The sequence below is a fragment of the Hylaeus anthracinus genome, unplaced genomic scaffold, assembly GCF_026225885.1.
Source record: "Hylaeus anthracinus isolate JK02 unplaced genomic scaffold, UHH_iyHylAnth1.0_haploid 0, whole genome shotgun sequence".
Taxonomy (NCBI): domain Eukaryota; kingdom Metazoa; phylum Arthropoda; class Insecta; order Hymenoptera; family Colletidae; genus Hylaeus; species Hylaeus anthracinus.
Window position 1 is genome coordinate 2,389,607 of NW_026533254.1, and position 22,114 is coordinate 2,411,720.

The 22,114-nt window shown below is 32.9% G+C and overlaps 1 protein-coding gene across 2 annotated transcripts in view; it reads right to left on the bottom strand.

The window, feature by feature from the left end:
- Positions 1-5,450: 5,450 nt before the first annotated feature.
- LOC128887127 (V-type proton ATPase 116 kDa subunit a 1-like) overlaps positions 5,451-22,114 on the bottom strand; it is a 76,118-nt gene continuing 59,454 nt past the window's right edge. For both annotated transcript variants that reach the window (XM_054142642.1, XM_054142652.1), the window contains exons 2-14: positions 20,866-21,006; positions 19,890-20,069; positions 16,621-16,749; positions 16,425-16,507; positions 15,472-15,598; positions 11,368-11,544; positions 10,013-10,225; positions 9,589-9,802; positions 9,081-9,507; positions 8,482-8,609; positions 8,169-8,401; positions 7,375-7,766; positions 5,451-6,799 (exon numbers count right to left, since the gene is read on the bottom strand). In XM_054142642.1, coding sequence (XP_053998617.1) covers positions 6,703-6,799; positions 7,375-7,766; positions 8,169-8,401; positions 8,482-8,609; positions 9,081-9,507; positions 9,589-9,802; positions 10,013-10,225; positions 11,368-11,544; positions 15,472-15,598; positions 16,425-16,507; positions 16,621-16,749; positions 19,890-20,069; positions 20,866-20,982 — 2,517 coding nt within the window. In that variant the 5' untranslated portion in view covers positions 20,983-21,006 and the 3' untranslated portion in view covers positions 5,451-6,702. The remainder of the gene's footprint in view (positions 6,800-7,374; positions 7,767-8,168; positions 8,402-8,481; positions 8,610-9,080; positions 9,508-9,588; positions 9,803-10,012; positions 10,226-11,367; positions 11,545-15,471; positions 15,599-16,424; positions 16,508-16,620; positions 16,750-19,889; positions 20,070-20,865; positions 21,007-22,114) is intronic.

Genomic DNA, 22,114 nt, shown 5'->3' on the forward strand with positions numbered 1-22,114 from the left:
TAATAATAATAATAATAATAATAATAATAATAATAATAATAATAATATATGGTTTACATGGTTGTTTTGGTTGGTCTAGCATTTCTAATCGCTTATTTTCTAATCTGACATTTACTTTAACATTTAGCGCTATATTACTTTATGAATTTACATGCTGATTATTATCTAATTGTAAGTTTAAATAAATAGGAATACCGAAAAATATAGTCCCATCCAGCGGTGGACGGAGGAAACTATTCCACGACAAACTTGAGCGGTTCACCGAGAGATGGAGCAACATTTTTTCGTATTTTTATTTCTTTAACAACGAAAAATAAATACTGTGATTGCGCTCAAGACGAGAAGACGATAGAACACGTTTTATTTGAACGCTCGCTTCACAATTTTCACAGAATAAAATTATTTGAAAGTATAGGAAAAGAAATCCTAGAGACGGACAAAGATCTGAGTAGGCTAATAAATTTAAACAAAATAAAAGTTTATAAAAGTATTAGTAGATTCCTGGCAGACGCAAGAAAAACACTGTGATATATAGATACATAGATTCGTTAGAGGTCGTATCTTTAACATATGTAATTTTAAGCATAACAAAAAAAATCATGAGTATGGGCGATAGAATATTGTAACAAAAATTCTCGAACAATCTAAAGTTTATTTAGTTTATTTTTTCATATGCTCTACACAGTTATTTTATATTATATATTTTATCTATATTAATTACTATATTTTTATACACTCTTAGATAGTAATCAGCATATAAATTCATAAAGTAGTATAGCGCGCTAAATGTTAAAGTAATTGACAGATTAGAAAATAAGCGATTAGAAATGTTAGACCAACCAAAATAACCATGTAAACTCAAAGGACTTGTATTTTGTAAAACACTAATGTAACAGGAAAAGTGTATACAATCCCGCTAAGACTACACTCGAATAAAATTTGTTATTATTATTATTATTATTATTTAATTAAAGAAATTAATATCAGTCAATGATGAGTGCACAAATCAACAATTAGAAGTTGAATTATGATAATTACGATATAAAATTTCCATGAATATGTATAGAAATGTAAAAAATGTGAATAATACATATAAACCCAGCTTGGTTCAGCTCGCTTTTCCGAGCTTTCCAACAGCACTACTTGGATACACCTGTAACGAAGACTAGAAGATAACAACTATTTATGTTTTTAAAACTTTCATAAATGTGCTTCATGTTATTCAAGAGAAATAATCGGAACGAAATTGTTTTTACTTCTTCGTAATTTTTATATAATATCGTTAACTTTCTTGTTGAAAATGTGACAGAAAAAACTAGAATTCGTCGTCGATCATTAGCTGATAATCATGTTGAGATTAGTTTCATTATAGCGGTACAGTGATGAAAACGTATTATACATTTCCGATAATTACTTTATTGAAAGTTTCCAATATCATCAAACTTTACCTCATAAATCATGATAATGAGAAAACTTCGCACTCCAAACTTAAAGTATATGTATACTTTAAAGTATTATACATAAACCAATTTTAAACCAATTTTAAAGTATTATACATAAACCAATCTTTTTCAGGCTATTTTTTTAATTATTAAGGGTAGAAAATAAATAATTTATTTTTTGAGGGTGGTAATTTCAAACAACCCTGTGGAGGACACCTACCAAAAAAATGAGGAATGATGATCGGTTATTTAGCTGACACATGTAAAAGTTTCAAAACGGTCGGAGTCCTGGAACATGGTTAAATAATTAAAAAGAAACAAAGATCCCATGTGTTATGCTCCGTGCAATGGGCTGAAGGAGAATGAGTAATGTCAGACACACTATGGGTATCGTTACAGCTATGCATACGACAGGGACTTCATATTTTCACTACACAGTCTAATAGCTTATAAAAAAATGAATCCATCGAGGTTCAATATGTTGACCTTCACGTGACATTTAGTTCGTTTCATATTGCCAGTTTTGTTTCTTTTCAATTATTTACAACTAAGTTACAATACATCGAGCGACGCATAGCGCGTGTTTGTAAACAATTAAGAAATAAACAATTATTATTATATTATTATTATAAGAAATAAACAATTAATCGTTAATAAACAATTTAAGAAATAATAAACAGAATACTTTTAAGGAAAATTTTATGATATCAATTACAAAATTGTCGGAACTGGTTGAAACCCTGTCGTATGCATAGCTGTAACGACACGCGTAGTGTGTCTGACCATTATCTCATTCTACTTCAGCCCATTGCACGGAGCGTAACGCATGGGATTTTTGTTTCTTTCTAATTATTCAATTTTACATGTGTCAATTAAATAACTGATCATCATTTCTGATTTTTTTGGTAGGTGTCCCTCACAGGGTTATTTGCAATTACCACCCGAAAAAAAGAAAATATTTATTTTCTACCCTTAATAATTAAAAACATACCGTGAAAAAAATATACGAGATGCGGTTTATAAGTACGAATATTTTCGTGTTTGTAGAATTTAACCCTTTGCACTCGAAGCCTTTTTCTCTTAGGCGAACTAACAACTCCAAACGATTTCGGCTAAATTAGGGAAGCGTTTTACTGGTACTTTATAATGATCTTAAATTCAAGCAAACGTGTACAAATAATAAAATTTATAAAACATACAACATATATAACAAAATCTGTTAAATATTTTACTTTGTATTTGGTTTTTGTATGATATTTTACAAAACAATCCCCGAGATGGATTCTCAGTTTGTTAGGGCATGTATCATAATAATATGAGGTTTCTCGCCTGACGCCAGGTTTATTACGGCCATAGGAAACCTTACAGTCCCTCTTTACCTCTTTCAAAACAATATGAAGCTTTCCATTTAGCCGAGACTCATCGCTGTTTGGTCTCGCCGCTTGATCGCGATGCTGACGATACGGTTCTCCCGATTCTTCCACAAGCGTTTCTACATAGATAACCTAAATGTTAATGGTCTTTCCTTTCTTTTCTGTTTTTCTTGCTTAGAAAGGGTGTACAAATTTGTCAAACATCTTATCGCACATCGTAGACAAACATAACGAGTTAAAGAAGGCCTGGGCGCCGCTGCGGCGCCCGTAGAGTGGTCGCGCAATACTGCCCGGGCGCCGTAGCGGCGCCGCTCGAGTGCAAAGGGTTAAATATCTGAAATAGTAACCGAGAAAAAAAATAATAAAGTTATGGATGTTTACCCATATTACTCATATTACCCTTAAACGAGGGGGTAACGGTCTGAAGCTTTATGGGATGATGTTTTAGGTGAAAAGCATTGCACGGCACATAATAGCAATGAAAATTGTGGTGGCGGCCGATTGCCTATCCTTATCCTGCTAGACCCTTTATTATTCAATCTTAAAATGTTTCAATCTTAAAGTGATAAAGTGCTACGTAGAATAATTCAATACTAAAATATTGAAGTGCTTCAATGTTAAAATGCTTCAATGCCAAATTGATTCAGTGCTAGAATGCTTCAATGCTTTAATGACAATATGCTTCAATGTCGGAATATTTCAATTATAAAATGCTTAAATCATAAAATAATTTAATGTTAAAATGCTTGAATATTAGAATATCATGCTAATATCATGAATATTAGAATATAATGTTTCAATGCTAAAATGCTTCAATGCTTTAATGACAAAGTTGCTTCAGTGGTAAAATGCTTCAACACTAAAATGCTTCGATCATAAAATGGTTTAATTCTAAGACGCTTTAATGTTAAAGTGCAGCAATAATAAAATATTGCAATGGGTTTATAATCACTCTATTGGGTTATAATTACAAAAAAAAATTCTAGAATAGAAATATCTGACAAAAAAGAGATGAATATTGTGAATAAAAACTCAAATCTGTGTAGTATCGGGAAAGTCGCACGGAGCCGTTCCGAGTGAAAGCGAGGGATGGGAAAAACCCACGGGCCAGCGGGCCCGTAACGGGAAGTTTGCGTGGTGGAAGAATGCGAGGGTCTAGGGGATGTTCTAGCCGAAAGGCCAGTTGTTTCTGGGCAGTTAATTTGAGGGGTGTGGTCGAGACGCGCTAAGTCGTATACTTATATTAAACCATTATTCTAATATACGTATTTTTAAAAACCAAAATAAACACTACATCTGAAATATACAGGAAACTTGAAGAATATCCTTCATTATCTATTGATTCAATTTAAACGCGCCGTACAGAAGCTCCGAGGACCACGCCTCAGTTGTTTCATTAGCAACCCTTCAAGTGTTCAGAGAGAATGAACATTAAAGAATCTACACATGGGGCGAATACGATGATTGAAGGGTAGAGTCGACGAAGCCCAGACAATAGTGAACGTTTCCAAGTTGGACTCGTGCTGTGCAGCGAAGAAGAAAATGACTCTCCTTAACAAAGTTGAAATCGATTTCGAACTAACAACTTCCATATACCTTTGCCAATTATTTATTCTTATTGAGACTATATATATTTAATAGAACTACTTTGACATCACTCGCGATATAAATTTCAAGTAATCTATCACAATACATATCGCATATCGTTTTTCAGGTGATATTTAGAATTTCACGTAAATGAGATATGCAAGGAATTGGGAGATTGGCACAAAAATGCTTCAATATTAAAATACTACAATAGTAAAATTTTAATTTAGTTTTAAGGTAAATAATAATCTTAAATGAGGTATAAAGATCTTTGAAGATTGAGACACACGTCCAGCCATGTCCGAAAAAAGAACAAAAAGTGATATGTAATTATTTCGAATTTTTATGAAACTATTAACTACATATTTCTTTGGGCAAATCAGATATATTGACTGTTGCTCAGGAGTTGGCGAAGCACCAACAAACTTGAGGGGACTGAGGGGATGGAGGATTACGCTCGCTCCGCCTAAATCTCCCCAGGGTTCTCCTTTTTTTCGAGCAGTCACACCGCATAGACGTATTCTAATTACTTACCCACATGAGTGCCACAATATCTGTCGTCCTGTTCACGTTCTACACATATATCAATCTAAACAAATTTGAATCTTTACAAGTGTTTATCTATCTATAGACCTGTCGCTTGTATCAAGATAATTAGAAGGAATTCATATAAAAATATAATTTATCAAAATGGCGACCTTCTAAGAGCGATACAGTAGTTTTTCCGACATTTTGTTTTCTTTTTGATGCAGTAAGAGAATTATTGCAGATGTTGATTTAATTTGCGTCAAGTTTGACGTCGCATCGATCGGTTCTAAATTTTCCATTCAAAATTAAAACCATAACACTATACCGAAAGATAGTCGAGAAGGAAGTTGTTGAAAAGTAAATGGAATTATTCATGGTGAAACCAAAATTGAATACTTCGAAAGAATTAATTATTATAATGTATTTACATCAAATCACACTTACGTTAGGAAAATTTAATAACAGGTACGAGACATTTTCACGCCGTCTGAAAATACAAGGAATAGGGGTATTAAAACAATTTAATTTTACAATGTTGACAAAATATAGTCATATATTTGCATCACTCTGTTTTTGGATATTATATTAATATCTACATATATTGGATACATATCTAACGACGCCTTTCATTATTAGTTAAGGGTGAATACTTTCTGCCAACCACTCACAGCAATTTGTACTCTAACAATATAGTATGTACATTCGCACCATCGTTCTCAGATTTAATATTTTCTCGTTTTGCAATATATATATATTACCGTATCCGTACAAGATGGAACATATTATATCGTATCGTGCGATTAAATGTTTTGTTGTCGAAATATCGTGTCTAAACAGTAATACAATTTATCCCCACTCCTTCGAATGATTGATGGAATAAATACACCGCGCACCGATCGAACATATGTCCAGTTATAAAGTTCAAGCTACCCATTTATTCGATTACAAATATATTATCCACCGTTTGTACAATTTTCCTGCGCACATAATTTTATGTAACAATACAACCGCGACATCCTGGTTTCACAAGAAAAAGGCTGTAGTACTCTATGACACCAGCTCGTTGATAATATTGCGATAAAAAATAGATGAACTGACAGACCGAAATTATATTGTTTCTCTCGTCTCTTGAAATTGGAAAAATGTCATCGCTACAACCATATCAGACTTGTAGGAAAAATTAGATTGAATTGTATACCAATAACAAAAATATATTATTAGATTAATTATCGTTCGTGTGTTCTATAGTTTGTTTTTTAAAAAACGTTTCGTTGCTTTAGTACTACGCCGATACTTTAGTTGATTAAATACCCATCTTTATTCATTAAAAGTTCATTACCAGTAAATTTGAATAATAATTTTATTCGCCGTTGTACTTTACCTTTTTGATACTCAACGTACATAATATTTAAAAATGTGATACAGTTTTGAAACGCAGTGTTGATTGATGAATCATACGACGGTTTGGATATCTTTGTTTGAAGAATATCCGACGAGAATGTTAGAAATTAGGCTTAAGTATACATTTCTGTAGCGCTTATAAGACATATAAATCGAATACTATCGTCTTACGATATTAGAAAGGAACGAGTTTACAAACAATTTGGATTCATGATTGTTTCTGGGATTATCCACGTCACGCATTTTATGCAAACACTTTGGTTAGCAGTTAAGTTTCGTGGATGATACTTTATACTGTTGAGTTGATTACAAAATAAAAACAAGTATCTCGACGTATCTAATTATAATTATTGCTGTTGATCCAAGACGGCCTACTCCTCGATTTCCTCGGCGTCTAAAATACTCTTGAAAGAAAATGGCTGAAAGGCGTTACCCTGGCCCTCGTAGAATTTGCTCATAAACTCCACCCTGAAAAAAATGAAGCACGTATAAAAAGATTGCAAAAATAATTCGACCCGAAAACATACACTTCTTTTATTCTACCTTTGTAAATTTTAAATGTAAGCCGATATAATCGTAATTTTTTAACTTACAATTTAAGAAAGAAAAGTTAAAACAGTATTATATTATACAGAAACCTGGAAGTAATGTTTCTTATAGAATATTACACTTTTCAAACATTACATTACTTCCATAAATACTACATAATACGACCAATTCAAAGCAAATAAAGTTTAATACTAGTATTGTTAAAAAAAATTAATTTGACCCACCCATGTCGAACTTGTTTTTAAAATAACTCAGTTATTAACAATGATTATGCTACAATTTTATGTGACAATTATTAAAATAGGATTAAAGCTAATTATATTGATAAATTGATTTGTCCCTTCCTCTTTAATTTCAAAGATACAGTAGTATGTATGTATCTTTAGTAAGTAAGCATTGTTCTCGAGTCCGAAAGATGTCGCTTGACTTATGCCAATCCTATTAGTATTATTTTTCAATTAACAATACTTTATAATGTGGTTGCTTCTACTTACCAGTGAAGTCGAAGTGTGTGAAGAAAAGCTGAGAGGCCTTCCATCAAAACAAGAATAGAAATTGTGAAAAAGGCCCAAGCGGCAAAAGTGCAGAATAAAACAACGCTCTGTACATAATTATTCTCACTGGCGCCGAAACCCTTACGCAACACCATACTCCACAATACCTCGGATAGTTGACCATGAGCTAGCGATAGAGCCCATAAACGGAGATAAGAGGCAGTGTGAGATACCGTGGAAAGAACGTATTCTATGGTGTGAATAGCTTGGTGGATCATAAGTTCGCCAAACGAATCCTCTTCGTGATCATGGCCAGCTCCTTCGGTAGTCGAAGGAGGAGTTTGAAGTGATTCGGATTGCAACTCGATGTCTTGAGACGCGGTTCCATTACTCTGAAAGAGTCAATCGTTAAAAATTGTTAAGTACTTAAAAGAACTTAGAAGTTGCATTTTAAAATATAAATCGATGTAACTTGGCCAAATGTCATCGAAATTCTTTCAAATATCATACATATACCTAATGCTTAGGTATACCAATCCATTAAGAAACCGACAATCCATTACTATGTATTAATATTTAATTGTAAATATGTATGTAGGTATATATAGGTAAATAAGTTCTTTTATTTTTTACTTGTACATTGCGAATAAGTAAATAATTTTAGAATAATAAAACGTGTTGACTAAAGTTTTATACGAATATTAAAGCTGAATAAGCAATGGGATTGTAATTTTGTAGAGCTTAAGTTTTATTTTTATTTTAAATCGTGTGCCTTGACGAGACAAAGTGCTTACCATAATAAGGTTCTTCTTTTTGATCCTCTTCGATACCAAAAAGAAAACTGGTTTGCCAAGAAGCATTACAGGTATACATAACACAGCCAGTACAACGCAAGCAAGTTGTAATTTAGCCTGACCAGGGAACATGTATGCTGAACAACCTTCTGGTACAACGGACTCGCCTCCCAATATCATGTTAATAAATGTGATCAACACCGACGGAGCACACTGTGGATGGTATGCCTTATCTGTAGAGTATAGTAAAAGGTATTTAAATGTCTAAATGAATATTGATACTAAGACAGTTAATTAAAATTGGAATACACACCTGGTCCAGCGGCATCGTATAAAATCCACTTGACAAACATCAAAACCACCAGATAGAAAAATAATAAAATAAGGAAGATCAGTTGTGGTAAGAATTCGAGGAAGAAGCTCGAGTATTTTCTGAAATACCTAAGAGTAGTGTGCAGATTTGATTAGTAATATGTTCTTTTTTTTTTTTTTTTTTTTTACAGTACAGAAAAGCTATTTGTTCATCAAAGAATATTTTATATTTAAACTGATGACTGGGAAAATATTATTTGTTACATTAAACCATTTTTTTAGGATTCGCAAAAGACTAACGATATATTTCATTTGGTAGTTACAAATATTTTATTCATGCGTATAAAGAATTACTAAACCACCAAATATTATCAAATATTATCAAATTCATTCATTTATATTATGGACTTCTGTAATCTATCTGACTGATTCAAATGTCATGAGAAAACATTCTCTAAACAAAAAAGAATGAACTTAATTAAATATAATTGTAATTCTTAATTAAAGTATTATTTCATAAAACTTATCTCACACTGTTAGAATTTCAAATACTGAAACGAGTTTATAAGATGTTAATCATACGCTGTATATAGATCTTACATGATATTGGTGACGCTCATGCAGACGCCAAAAATCATATGCGCAACACCGAAGATGATCGAAAGTTTCATTTTGTACGAATTGGAGAATATAATCTTGTTCTCAGCCAGTACCCAAACTGGATCCATGCCGAAAGGATAAGGTGCTTGCTTATACATATCTTTGTCCCCCGGATCCAACTGAAGCCAAGCATTACCCTCGATTGTGCTTACATTATAAGAAATTTGCCAACTAGATCCGAACAAATTCACTGACTTTGAGAATACATCATTGTAGATGAAGCCAGCGTAAATGGAGAACAAACCCATCAGCAGTATAATGTAACGTCCGCCGAAAAATATATTCCAAATTTCAGACGATGATTTCTGTGCCAGAAACTTCTTCTCCCATATGATCATGACCGCAGCAAACAAGGTAATAACCAAACCTGCGTTGAAAATTAATATGTACAGCTAGTTTAAAGCATACCAGCGTACTCGTCTAGGCGTCGATATTATCGTTCACTCACCATGGCCAGCATCGCCGAACATGACACTAAATAAAAAGGGAAAGGTTATAATTGTATAAAGAGCCGGGTTAGCTTCGCGATAGGATGCCACACCATAGGCGTCAATTAAAGTTTGGAAACCTCTCGTAAACTTGTTCGTTCTGTTAAACGTTGGAGGATCCTCATTTGTGTAGATAACATTAAGGAAAGACGGTATCGAGCTACCGCAGAGACGCTGAAAAAAGTAAAATTTCAACAGACTTTTAATCATAACGTGCATGTAATTAAACACTATTTGTCCACTATGAAACTGAACATTGTTTAAAGATTTATTTTGAAGTGCATACAGTCTGGATCGAAAGTAACCAAAAATGAAGATCACGACAAACGTTTTCTTGTTACAAACGAATATCATAATTATGAGTAACTTGATTTAAACACCAACCGATCCTTCGCTAAGGCAATCTCTGACAATTCCGAGATCTGCTACGGGTACCCAGCATTCTCCTATAAGACACTTTTTGGAAACATCCATATTAAATAAGTTCATCGTGTGGTAGATTGCCTTCATCTTGCGAACCATGATACTCCAGTTAGGTAGTTCTTTCGCAACATTGTGCAGTACACGTTGACGATGATCTTGCGTTTGGTTCAACACCTGCCGAGTCATAAAAAGATAAGATGAAAAAGTGGATGGCCACCGACTGTATAAATGCACGTAAGATCATCGCGTTTATTTTCGCGCTTAACCCTTTTAGTGCCGGGAGCCGATATTACTATTCGCATATAGCTTTACTATTCGCATTGCGGGAGAAATAATCCAAATAAATTTGTACTGGTGTCATTGTTTTGTTCTTTTATTTCGTCCTTAATATACTGCTTTTCGAATCATGTAAATATTGTTTCTCGTTTTTATGAGCATTTTCCGAAACCCTAGTATACCGCCCCCCCCCCCCCCCCACACCGGTTAATCTCGCATAGGCACCTATTTTTCGCCCGGCACTAAAAGGGTTAAAATAGAACTTCCTACAGAATTTAGAAAGTATTAGCTGTGTTATTTAAACTCGATTATGTAATTAACACTTTCCTTATGACGCAATTTTTGCTAGGGTAAACCAGCAACCAGTTTGTCAAATACTTGTCTACTTACAGCTAACGTAAAATGATTTTATGAAGACATCAATGTATACAATATTGCCCATAGATCTTTTTTTTTATAATGTTATATTCTATAGTTTTCCTTTGAATAGTGATTTACGAAACATTCTTTGCGATGCATTCATGAATATAGAAATCTGTCTGCAGGGGGTATCAAGACCTCCATCATAATAAAGACTTTGGAAACAACTTTCTGCCACAATTATCAAACATAAACTACCGCTAGAGACCTTACCAAAATTGTGATAACACATTTTATTGCTACTTTAAGATATACAATTGTATCTACATGAAGAGCTAAAGAACCTAATTATGAACCAATATAGCTACTAACAATTCAAAATTCAACGAAATCTGACATAAAGAAGGATCTTTTCTGCTCAAGTGCAAAGGGTTAATTATTACTAGACTGCGGATCCTGATGCAAAATAAAATCTTCGCGAACGTGCCTACAAAAATTGAACCTATATAGAAATTTATTTTATTCTGCAAATATTATAACCTGCACTTTACTTTCAATCTTTTTTATATTCTTGCATATTGTTTGGATTTTGTAGATTCTTGCGCATCCAAGTTTTCTATAAATGCATAAAGATTCGCAGTTTAATTATTACATTACTGTAATGCGTGTAACAGCCTCACCAAGTTTAAGTCTTCCAATCTCGTCCGAACACCTTTGACCATTTCTTCACGTTCTGCGTGAGTATGCGGGCACGGGTACAAAGACGCGTGAAAACCAGTGCAAACTTTCTTGATGCGGTTCTTTAACTGTTCTCCTTGGAAAAACGCGACAAACACCGTTTTGAAAAGCTCGTTGCCCTAAAACAATCCACAAAGGTAAAGCATACAGTAAATCGCGAAATTGATCACATGGTAAGATTGTTTAAAGATTTTTCTTGGGGTACGGTTTTCTTAGATCAGTTGACATTCGACCAAAGTCACTTCGTTCGTTTATTGACGTCCTCAGGGGCTGTAGCTATGTCTGATTGTACAGGGTGATCTGCTTGCTAATAGACACAATGGACAACCGCAACAATAGTTGACTTTTTCTCGTTGTAGTTCTCATTGTCGACTCTAGTCTTTAACTTTAGACACAAGTCTCATTGTAGACTTTATGACGGTGACCCCCGCAACGAAAGCGACGGGTGAAAATGTGTGTCCCGAGCAGAAAAGTCCTCGGTATCCTTTAAAATATTAGATAGGAGGTAGAACAAGGAAATAAATGTAACAAGGACGAAACTATTATACGTTGAAAATGTAAATTTTATATAATGTTACAGGAAAAGTGTAAACGGTCCATTAGGCCCACACTACAAATAAAGATAATTGAAAGTCCTCGGCACACACATTTTCACCCATACAGCCGCTTTTGTTGCGGGATTTACCGTCATAAAGTCTACAATGACGGACAACTATTGTTGTGGTTGTCCATCAATTTTGCTTTTACTTGCAACATTGATTTTAGGTGGAATGTTGATATAAAGTAGAATTTATACAACTGTACAACTATACAACTGTTTGTTCTTTTTCAGTTATGTGTTCGAATCACATGCAACCGAGTGTTTGAACAGCGTGCAATTCTTTTATTGTCTAAGAATATACACTAAATATATCGTTAAATGTAAAATACAACTCAATCGTGAGTTAATCTGGTTGTTGCATCGCAACAATAGTAGTTGATTGTTCGTGAACTCCAGACTTAATTAATAGCTATCGAACTACCGCGTAAAGCATTTGATTAATTTTGCGAGTTCAAAGCTTTAAATTATAACAAATTTCATCTAGTTAGTGTTTAATTATTTCTTCGTTCATCGTTTAGGAAGATACTCAACTGTGTCGGTAAGTAAGATACACACATGTACTGTACAATAATATGCTATTATTCTTTTACTAATAAAAATTTTTGCATAATATAAGTCGTCTATAAATCTCAGCTGCAACAATATTTTTATTTTTTGGTCAAACGCCATTCAAACAATTTGAGAACTACTGTTATTGTATATTATTGTAATCGAAGTGAATATCAATATGCTCTATGCGGTTACGATTTAATTTATTCGTTAAGCAAATATTTATGTGATGCGTTGGATTCTTTTATACAATGGTATATCTAAAATAAGCGATAATAACTGCATCTGTTTTTTTTTTTTTATTCTTTTTTATGTTATTTTATATTAATTTATTCTAAACTGTACCGACTTAAATATTGAAAGTGGTATGATTTTTATTAGCGCTATCGTGCAGTGTGCAGATTTAATTGTGAATGCGTTACCGATATACGCAGAACTGGTTATAGTAATAGTTTTATGTATGATCAGGATACTTGCAATGCTGACTTTCTAAAACGTAATTGTAGACCGGAGATAAATCACTGAACGAGTTCAGGAATTGATTTCAATCGTAACGTCTTGAAGCGAAGTAGCAATCGAGTTTGTTATTGGAGAAATTTCATTTATTTTGCAACGCAATTGGTCGATAAAAACAGAAAGATAAAAGTAACTTAACTTTTCACGTTTGGGGCACATGCTTTCCTCGAGTACGCAACGCAACGTGTTACAATCGCTGCCTAACTCAAGCATCTTAAATATTCCGCTTATTTTTTATAATGATAGGAATAAATGTCAAAAAAATACGATATTTAATTTGAAGCGGTAAATATTATGATGGATAAAAATATTTTTAACCCATTGACATCGAAGTGTTAGGAGCTGCGCTTGATATGGGGCGGAATGTCGAAATGAGACATTATGGATGTCAAAAAACGGGTAAGAAATGACAAATCGCAAAAAGTCTTGATAGGGAGACCACCGGGGAGACATGCACTACAAGATGCAACAGGTTTCATTCCGATCGGTCAAGCCATCTCGGCGTAATCGGTGAACATACCTTAAAAAAAATATTTCACACAAATATTTCTAGTATATTACTGTAGCCCGATGATTTGGGGCAAAGTTAGAAACACTTCGACTGAGATAGGATTAGGATCTTTTCTGAGACCCACGGTATGCTACCTCGTGCGCATTAGGGTTGCCCTTGGGAGCCTTTCTCAGACATCTTCCATTGAAGGTTATAGTATTAGACTACAGATTATTATCTTTGTTTTTAGATATATAGTTCGATGACCTTGAAATTCTGAAAAACATGACTGACAAGTATTTTGCAAATATCATAATAATTATCCTATTTATAATGTTATAATATTTATTTATTAAATATTGCTTTTTTTTTATTTTTTGACATTTTGTTCTATCATTAATTATATGGGAGAATACTTGCATTGAATAAAATACTCTATCTACAGGTCGTTTACTAAAAAAATTCAGAATTGGAGTTGTGTTTACTAAGGTACTACACTAAAACAGCTAAAAACAACTCTTCGAGTTACTTACAGATCCATTTGATTGCTAAAATCAGTAAAAACATGAGTTAGCAAAAATACGTGAAACAACTCGGTCGGAGTACACAACAGTTTCACAGAATGGGTTCTGTTAGCAGACTTATTTAGTTTAATGTAACCGATACTAACCCATATATTTAAACAATGACTAACACTTGAAAACCTTTTTCAAGCGTGTCATTTATTATTTTGTACTCTTTATTTGGGCTTTTATAATGCTTCAAAATTTATACGGCACGCATATTTCATACTTATGAAGATCTTTTAAATGAGACTGTAGTTCAATTCAGCAGATTTAAAGTATATTTCTATATGCGTTTCAACCGTGTTTTTTAAGTCTTCTTCAGTAAACAAACAATGACGCAAGCACTTCATAATATTTGATATCATTGTGAACTCAAAGTTTCGTTTAACAAAAAATATCACAATTATCACAGACGGTAATGTTAATTCAATTGAATAGGTATTTGGCCAAATATTCATCTGTTCCACATAAAAAATAATGTAAGTTTATAGTTTAAATTCTAACGCGTATCAAATGAGTAATGAGTACAAATTCGTTACTTTTATATGCACTAATTGGAAGTTTTAAGAGGGTATTCTAGTCTAAAACTTTAAAGTACCGACTTTTTTTAAGACTGAAAATCGTTTTATTTTCCAACAGCCGAAATTCATGTCCCGTTATTTGGTGAAAAATGCTGTAAGGCGATGGAATGGGTGGGTAGTAACAGAATAAATATGTCCCGTTACAAGAGCTTGAAAAGTGGATAGGAAATGCGATGAAGTGTATAGAACGACAGCGAATAAAGAAGAGGATGCACAGTGTGATATTTCAGCGATCTAGCGGGACAAAACTTATGTGGTTCAATATTTCGGAAACTATTAGATCATCCACATACGAAGCTACTCAATTGAAACGTAATTGGTTGCTGACTGAAATCACAAGTTACTTATTGGTTGTTAATAATTTTAAACATTTTTTAGAAACAGCATCTGCCGCTGTCCGCGCGGTGTAATATTACAGCAAAGTCATATTCTCGGTCATAAAAAATAGTTAATGAAAAAATTACAAGAATTTTATAGTGACTGTATAATGACTATGTCAAAAAGGTTGGAAAATATTGTAAAACGAGAGAGATAACCTTTTCTTATAACACTTAAGGGTATGTTTCATATATTAATTTGAGTATCAGAAGAATAAGTGGCATGAACTTATGGAACGACCTAACATAATTAAAATGTTTCAATAAAATGAATGTTACTGTACGATGCAAAAACGCTTGTTTTTTCAATTAACTAAACGTAGTCTGAATAATTTATCAGAAGAAAAAGAAAAGGAAGATACTAACGGTAGCTGGATCTTCTAATGGCTTCTCTAGTTCAGCTTGACGTAGAAATACGTTTCCACGCGATATTCGCCATAGCATTCGCTCGAAAGCCGGCACTCGTTCTCGGTTTATCACCCCAGCAACGAATCTGAAAAACAAATTCAATGAATAACAGACAAATTGAAACGGAATTTTCTAACGAGGACGTGGTAATCTTGTGCTACTTAACACTACACACTTTGCTTACGCAATTAATTCATAACCGTACTTAACAAAACCAAAAAGTTGGTGTTAATCACTTAATTGCACTACTTGTGAGCGGAGTGATCGATAGCGTGAACATGGAATAACAAATTAATATGTAATAATTATTTTGCACGAAGATTGTTGTGAGGGCAACGCGTAAATATAAATTTATTAGTCATCATTTTACTCGAAGAAGAGAATGTATTAGTGTCAAAATAACAAGTTTCCCTCTTATTCGCGTTTACTAAAAATTACAGATTAGTATATGAATATTGAAACTATTAATATAAAATATTATTCTTATTTTAAAAAAAATATGTCACTCTCTATTTTATATCCTATAAAAAAAAAACACGAATACAATGGCCGTTTTTATATGCGTGCAAAGAGTTCTAGATTAACCAAATTATTCGACTTGAATCGATAAGAAAGGAATTCTCTCTTTCAAAAAATGTGCTTTCTAAAACTAATTATGAAATACAATTAACATATACTATTTGCAGTATTACTTCCTTGTTCTTTAATTTCATTCCTCAATTATACGTTACACATTAACGAAGTTAAACAAAGATGGCTAACGAAGAGTTAATTTGCACGTTGTTGGACAGCTAACATTTGGTAAAGCAAATATCACGCGACGCAAAAGAACATCATATATCTAAGGAGAGAGAATCCCGTTCGTAACAGAGAATTGTTGTTAGTGTATGATATTGTTGACAAAGACATACTCGAGACGTCCTCGAATCGATGCGCTGTGATGCTGTGTTTCCTCGTTAATTAGCGTCCTGGTAATCGAGTCATGGGCCTCTTCCTGTTGATACAGAAGAAGATGATACGAATCTTGGTTCTCCGACAGAACGGTAACATCGATTACATGAAGGAGGACAATGCTATGAGCAAAAGCTGCTGAACTACTTTAGGTACCTCCATGAAAAACACTTGCGTCTTCTCGAGCACGTGCCGTAATTCCGTCAGCTCGAGATAGTTCATCTTCAGGTTCACCGCATTTTGGCTCAGCTCTAATATATCGTTACTCGTCTTCTCGAGGTTGGCCTAAAAGAACACACAGCAATTGCAAGCTACGTACGTACGGATAAATATTTTACAAAAAGAAAAAGATTACGAGTAAATAAGTACTGTTTCTTAGACATTAAATGCAAAGGGTATAAACCAGGGCTTCTTAAACCATGGATCGCGAACCCAAATGGGGGTATATATTAAATTATTTAATATTTTCTTTTATTTATGTTATTGCAAAACATGCAGTATTGATGTAAAATAGGGTATATAATTTTTGTAACTATAATAAATACAATTTTACAACTTTTGGTGCAATTTTTAATTTTATACTTTTTTGTATGTTTTTAAACAAATTCTAAACCTATATTTTCTCATATGTATATATATATATATCGTTAACTAATCAATAAATCATCACGAAATATTTACATATCTTTATTTTATATTTTTTGGGTTGCGAAAAAAATCACAATCATAAATGGGGTCGTGAATGAAAAAAGTTTAAGAAGCCCTGGTACAGACTATAGCCGGTTAAGGGGGTCGAAAGTGCCCTTAAACCGATTTCGATTCGCGATGATCAGAAGTATTAGGTACAATCAGTTAGCGAGTTACATGTTCCAGAATTTATTCAGATTTTTCAATTTAAAATTCCAGCTGTGAAAAGTAAAAAACGCAAACAAATTATGAAAAATGCGGGTATGCATCGAAAGAATTACGGAACTACGATTCTATAATTACAGAAAGTGTATATTATTGTTATTATTATCTGCAATTTTTTTCATAATTTTGCGTGTGGTGCATCGTAGTTGAAAAAATGAAAAACCAATTATTGTAGCTGTTTTATGGTGAAATACGTAATTCTTAATGTTTTGATATTGGTCAAAACAGTATAGGAATTTAAGACACTCGTCGAAGTAATTTTATTAAAAAAGTTAAATGACCTTTCCCAGGAATTACGAAACTTATGGATATTAATTTAGTTTCATAACTGAAATACGATAATAATCATCTACTTGAACGATCGATGAAACTATAAATAACTAATTACAACAAAAATTAATCGATACGAAACAGAGGTTGGCAAACTTCGTATCTAGATAAAAAAGATAAATAATAAATAACAAACAATCAACTGTTGATTACTCGTTAACTACAAATTAGAATATGAATCATAGTAGGAAATATTTCATAATGCAGAAATTAAAGTTTCATCGTTCCATCGAATTAACGTCACAGATAAATTGCTATACGTTGCCTTCATTCGTTATTTATTATTCGAATAAAGATTATCGTATCTTTGATAAGAATTAATCTACGCAATGCAAACGAATACAATTTTACATCATTGCAAAATGTAATCGGTAAAAGTAATCATTCGAAGCTTTTTCCGCCTGTATTATGTGAATCTCGTTAGACTTTGTCTCCGGCTTTTATACATTTACACAATACGTAGTATCGATGTCTACACGAGTCTCCGGTATTGATATCGATTAACGATCATTAAAAAAGTGTGAGTTTTAAAAATTAATACAATGTACGTGATATTGTAGAACGTTTCAAAATGACTCGATATAAAACGATATTTAATTATCTAACATCGATAGTATCGATACGGAATCATTAATCCCTCTACCGACTATCGTTGGAAATATTGCTTTTTTTGTAGATCTTCTTTTGTCTACAGTTCTTCGAAGTTGAACAAGTTTATCATTTGATAAACACGTTTCAATTTATGATTAAAACGTACTTTAATACGTTTCTATAGTTTAGTCTTTAAATAATGAATCGAAGAAGAGAAGCGAAACGAAAGACAAATTTGTTTCTTATTCAAGAAAAATGTACTTACGTACCATATTTAAAAGTACCAAGAAGGGACATTTGGTAACGCGAAAATGAAAAAAGGAGAAAATTGAAACTCAAAACTGAAAGTTTTATTGGAACTGGAAATTGAAGTTTTATTCAAGATCCTTGTATAACACACATCTCAGTGTCGTACAAATATTGTGATAAGTCATATCTAAATAATACAATTTTTGTGTAAAAACGTACACAAATGAAACCTTGCAAATAACACTTAGCATGTTTTTTAAATTAAGTTAACGTAGACAGTGTGTAATAAATTCGCGACTCACTAAATATAAATTCTGAAAATTTACCCAAATGTTGTTATGCATTAATTTTCAGATAACACTAAAAATGTGTTACATCTATCAATTTTCACTATTTTAACAGAAAACGTTTGTTAGACCAGATAACACATTCAACTTTAGTTATACTTACACTCGATTGAGTAATAATCGACACAAAACATGTAATCAATGAATTTTTATACGCAAGAACACAAATTTTCAACTGTGTGGGATGTTACATGCTTTACATTTGTACAAAGATTAAGGGGTTAGTCGCAGTCAGAAAGAGGAAAAACGACATTTCTTTGTGATTTTTTTTTAGTTATTAAATAATAATATGCATAATTAACAATTAAGTATATTATAAAGCATGTTTTAAAGAACTAAAAAACATTTTTTGTTTTAAGTAACGTTACTTTATATCGCCATAACAGCCGATGACGTAGACGATGATTTAAAAATATGGGTTTGCGGTGAACAAGATTTCTCTACTCTGGTTTATCCGAAAACAAAAACAAAGGTAGATTTCGAAGATAGATTAGTCTAGCGGGTCCCTGATCGAAGGATTTTGGAAAAAATTAATTTAAAACAAAATGGCGTACATTTGAAGTTGATTTTCAATTGTTTCACTAAAATTAAGCGATTCAATACAGGATAAAAAAAAGGTATACAAGAAAATAAAAAATCCTTCGAGCAGGGACCCGTTAGTCTAATATATTTTCTAAATCTACCTCTAGTTTTGTTTTCAGGTGCACCAGTTTGAAGAAATCTTGCTCGCCGCAAACCAAGTGGTCACCCACGCCATCGCCTGTTATGACGAAATGAATTAACCTTTTTTCAAAACAAAAATTCATGTATAGTTCTTTAAAACATACTTTGTAATATATTTACATTTCATTCAGAAAAATTATTATTTAATACCTTAAAAACACACACACACACAAGAAACTGTCCGTTTCCATTTTCCTGACTGCGACTATCCCCGACTTAAAATGTGAAACTTTATATTCTGTAAGCAACGGTGCACCAAGAATGAAGCCTTACCTCGAGATCTATAATTTCACGTGGATTTGGCGCCCGTGGTGATTCCGTGAGGTTTTCGGTGATGGGCAACTCGTCCTTCCTCACTTCTGCCTCGATGTAACGAAGCTTCCGTTCCATCTCGTCGCATCGCCGGACTTCGCTGACGAACTTTCGTTGAAAATAGTTGACGTCGCTGTTCAGCTATGAAACAATGCATGGAAAAGAAAATCACGATTAATCAAACCCTTTTCGCATGCTTTTACATCGCCGAGCACGAGCTTTCGTCTATCCTAGTTCTGTAATTATACTCCAGTGTAAATCTTTACCCTGTTTGTTGATTAGGAATGTTCAACGGCCAGTTGGTTAAGAAACGACGCCAAGTATTAATTCAAATGATGAAATAAAGGAGAAATTGTTATGGAGAAGTTTTCTCTACTGAATTAGTTCGTCCATTTGTAAAAACTGCAAGGTAATTACGAAGCAGGACGAGATGAAGTATTACGCAAAAGTTGTAATTCGTCTTAAACAGAGAGAGAACGAAATGTACACTGCGTAACAATATTATTGCAACAAAAATATTCATCAAAATTTTGTCATTTTTTAAACGCACATGATTTCGTCAATTTTCATTGTATCGAGATCATTTCTTTTCATTTTATAGGTAATTACTCGTATTTAAAAAAAAATGAATACCAAATTGAACTTCATTGTGTTTACACTTATAACGCTGTCGATTATCCAAACTTTTGTAAAAAAAAATGTGTTCAATGAACTTACGCTATGCTAAAATATTATAATTTGTTTATTTTGTGATACATTCTTATTTCTACTCTAATGTAGCACATTTTAAATTAATATTATAGGCCAAAGTGAACTGGTCGGAACATTTGATAACAAAATCCTCGAACAGACATTTCCATTTAATAATTCGTTTACACCGAGCAACAAGTCGAATTTAATTATAAATGTAGAAAAAAATTCGTCTCACTCAACTTACGTCACGAAATTGCACCGTACCAGTTTCTCCGAGTTCAGAGACGGAAAGGTAGGCAGCCTCTGGTTGGATGAACATCTGGCAAAGGGCCATCTCCTCGCTCCTGAACATCCCCCCCATCTTGAAGGCAGCTTACGCAGTATCCTGTGGCATAAAGGAATATTTCAGATTTCGTATGTAAACAATAGTAAGCGTTACAATACAACGCAGTTCGCATAATTTTTCTATTATTCTATATTTAAATGGGAATAACGAAAGAGTTCATTCCTCGTTATGATTAGTAGTTAACTCTCTGTGGGCTGAATTCTTTATCCAATTTGTATGGGAGAAATCTATACTCCTGTTATTATGTTTATTATTATTATTAACCCTCTGCGCGTTGAATATATTTTTCTTCAGGTAACTTGCAAAGTTTTTACATTGATATTTCAGGTTAATGTATAATTAAGATGTATATTGACATTAAAATATCTTGATAAAATGTCGATATATTGTATTAGCTTGTGACCTGAAAGTTGCACGGGCCAATACAAGGTTAAAAAAGAACTCTATTAAAGATACTACTGGAATTACTTTCTGTTAGAAAAATTTTATAGAATTCTCTTGGAACTCTCTTAGAATTCTCTTAGATTTTATAGAATTAATTGTCTTCTTTAAACTTAAGGACATTTCTAATACCAGTAAATTTATCTTAAGAAAAGGATCGTACTCTGCGATGACCAGATATTTTCGCTTTTCTCGTTTTTCTTTTCTGTATCATTAAATTACACATACTTGAAATTTTTACTGGTATTTAAAAAAACAATACAAATTTTTTCAAGCAGAAATATAGTTTTTTCCTCCTCATTTGAAATCAAAAGATGAAGTAGATATTTAGTCTATAGACCTGTTGTTATAATCGATACTAGGATTATGTCACATCGGGACAGGATTTGCATCGTTAAAAATTGAAATATTGGTCCAATATTGAAAATTAATTTGAGATTTTCGTATTTTTTTCGATGAATTTAGCTTCAGCTAAAAAAAAAACTATGATATATATCACTAAGATTTTATAAATTAAATAATATGTACTTCATTTTTTTATTTCAGACGAGAACACCCGGAATCGTGGCAGCCATTTTGTTTTAAAGCGGTTTCTGTCGAGAGCTCTGCAGGCGAAAAGAAAGACTATATTTCTGCTTGAAAAATTTGTATTGTTTGTTTAAATACAAGTAAAAACGTAGTAAAAATGTCAAGTATATGTAATTTA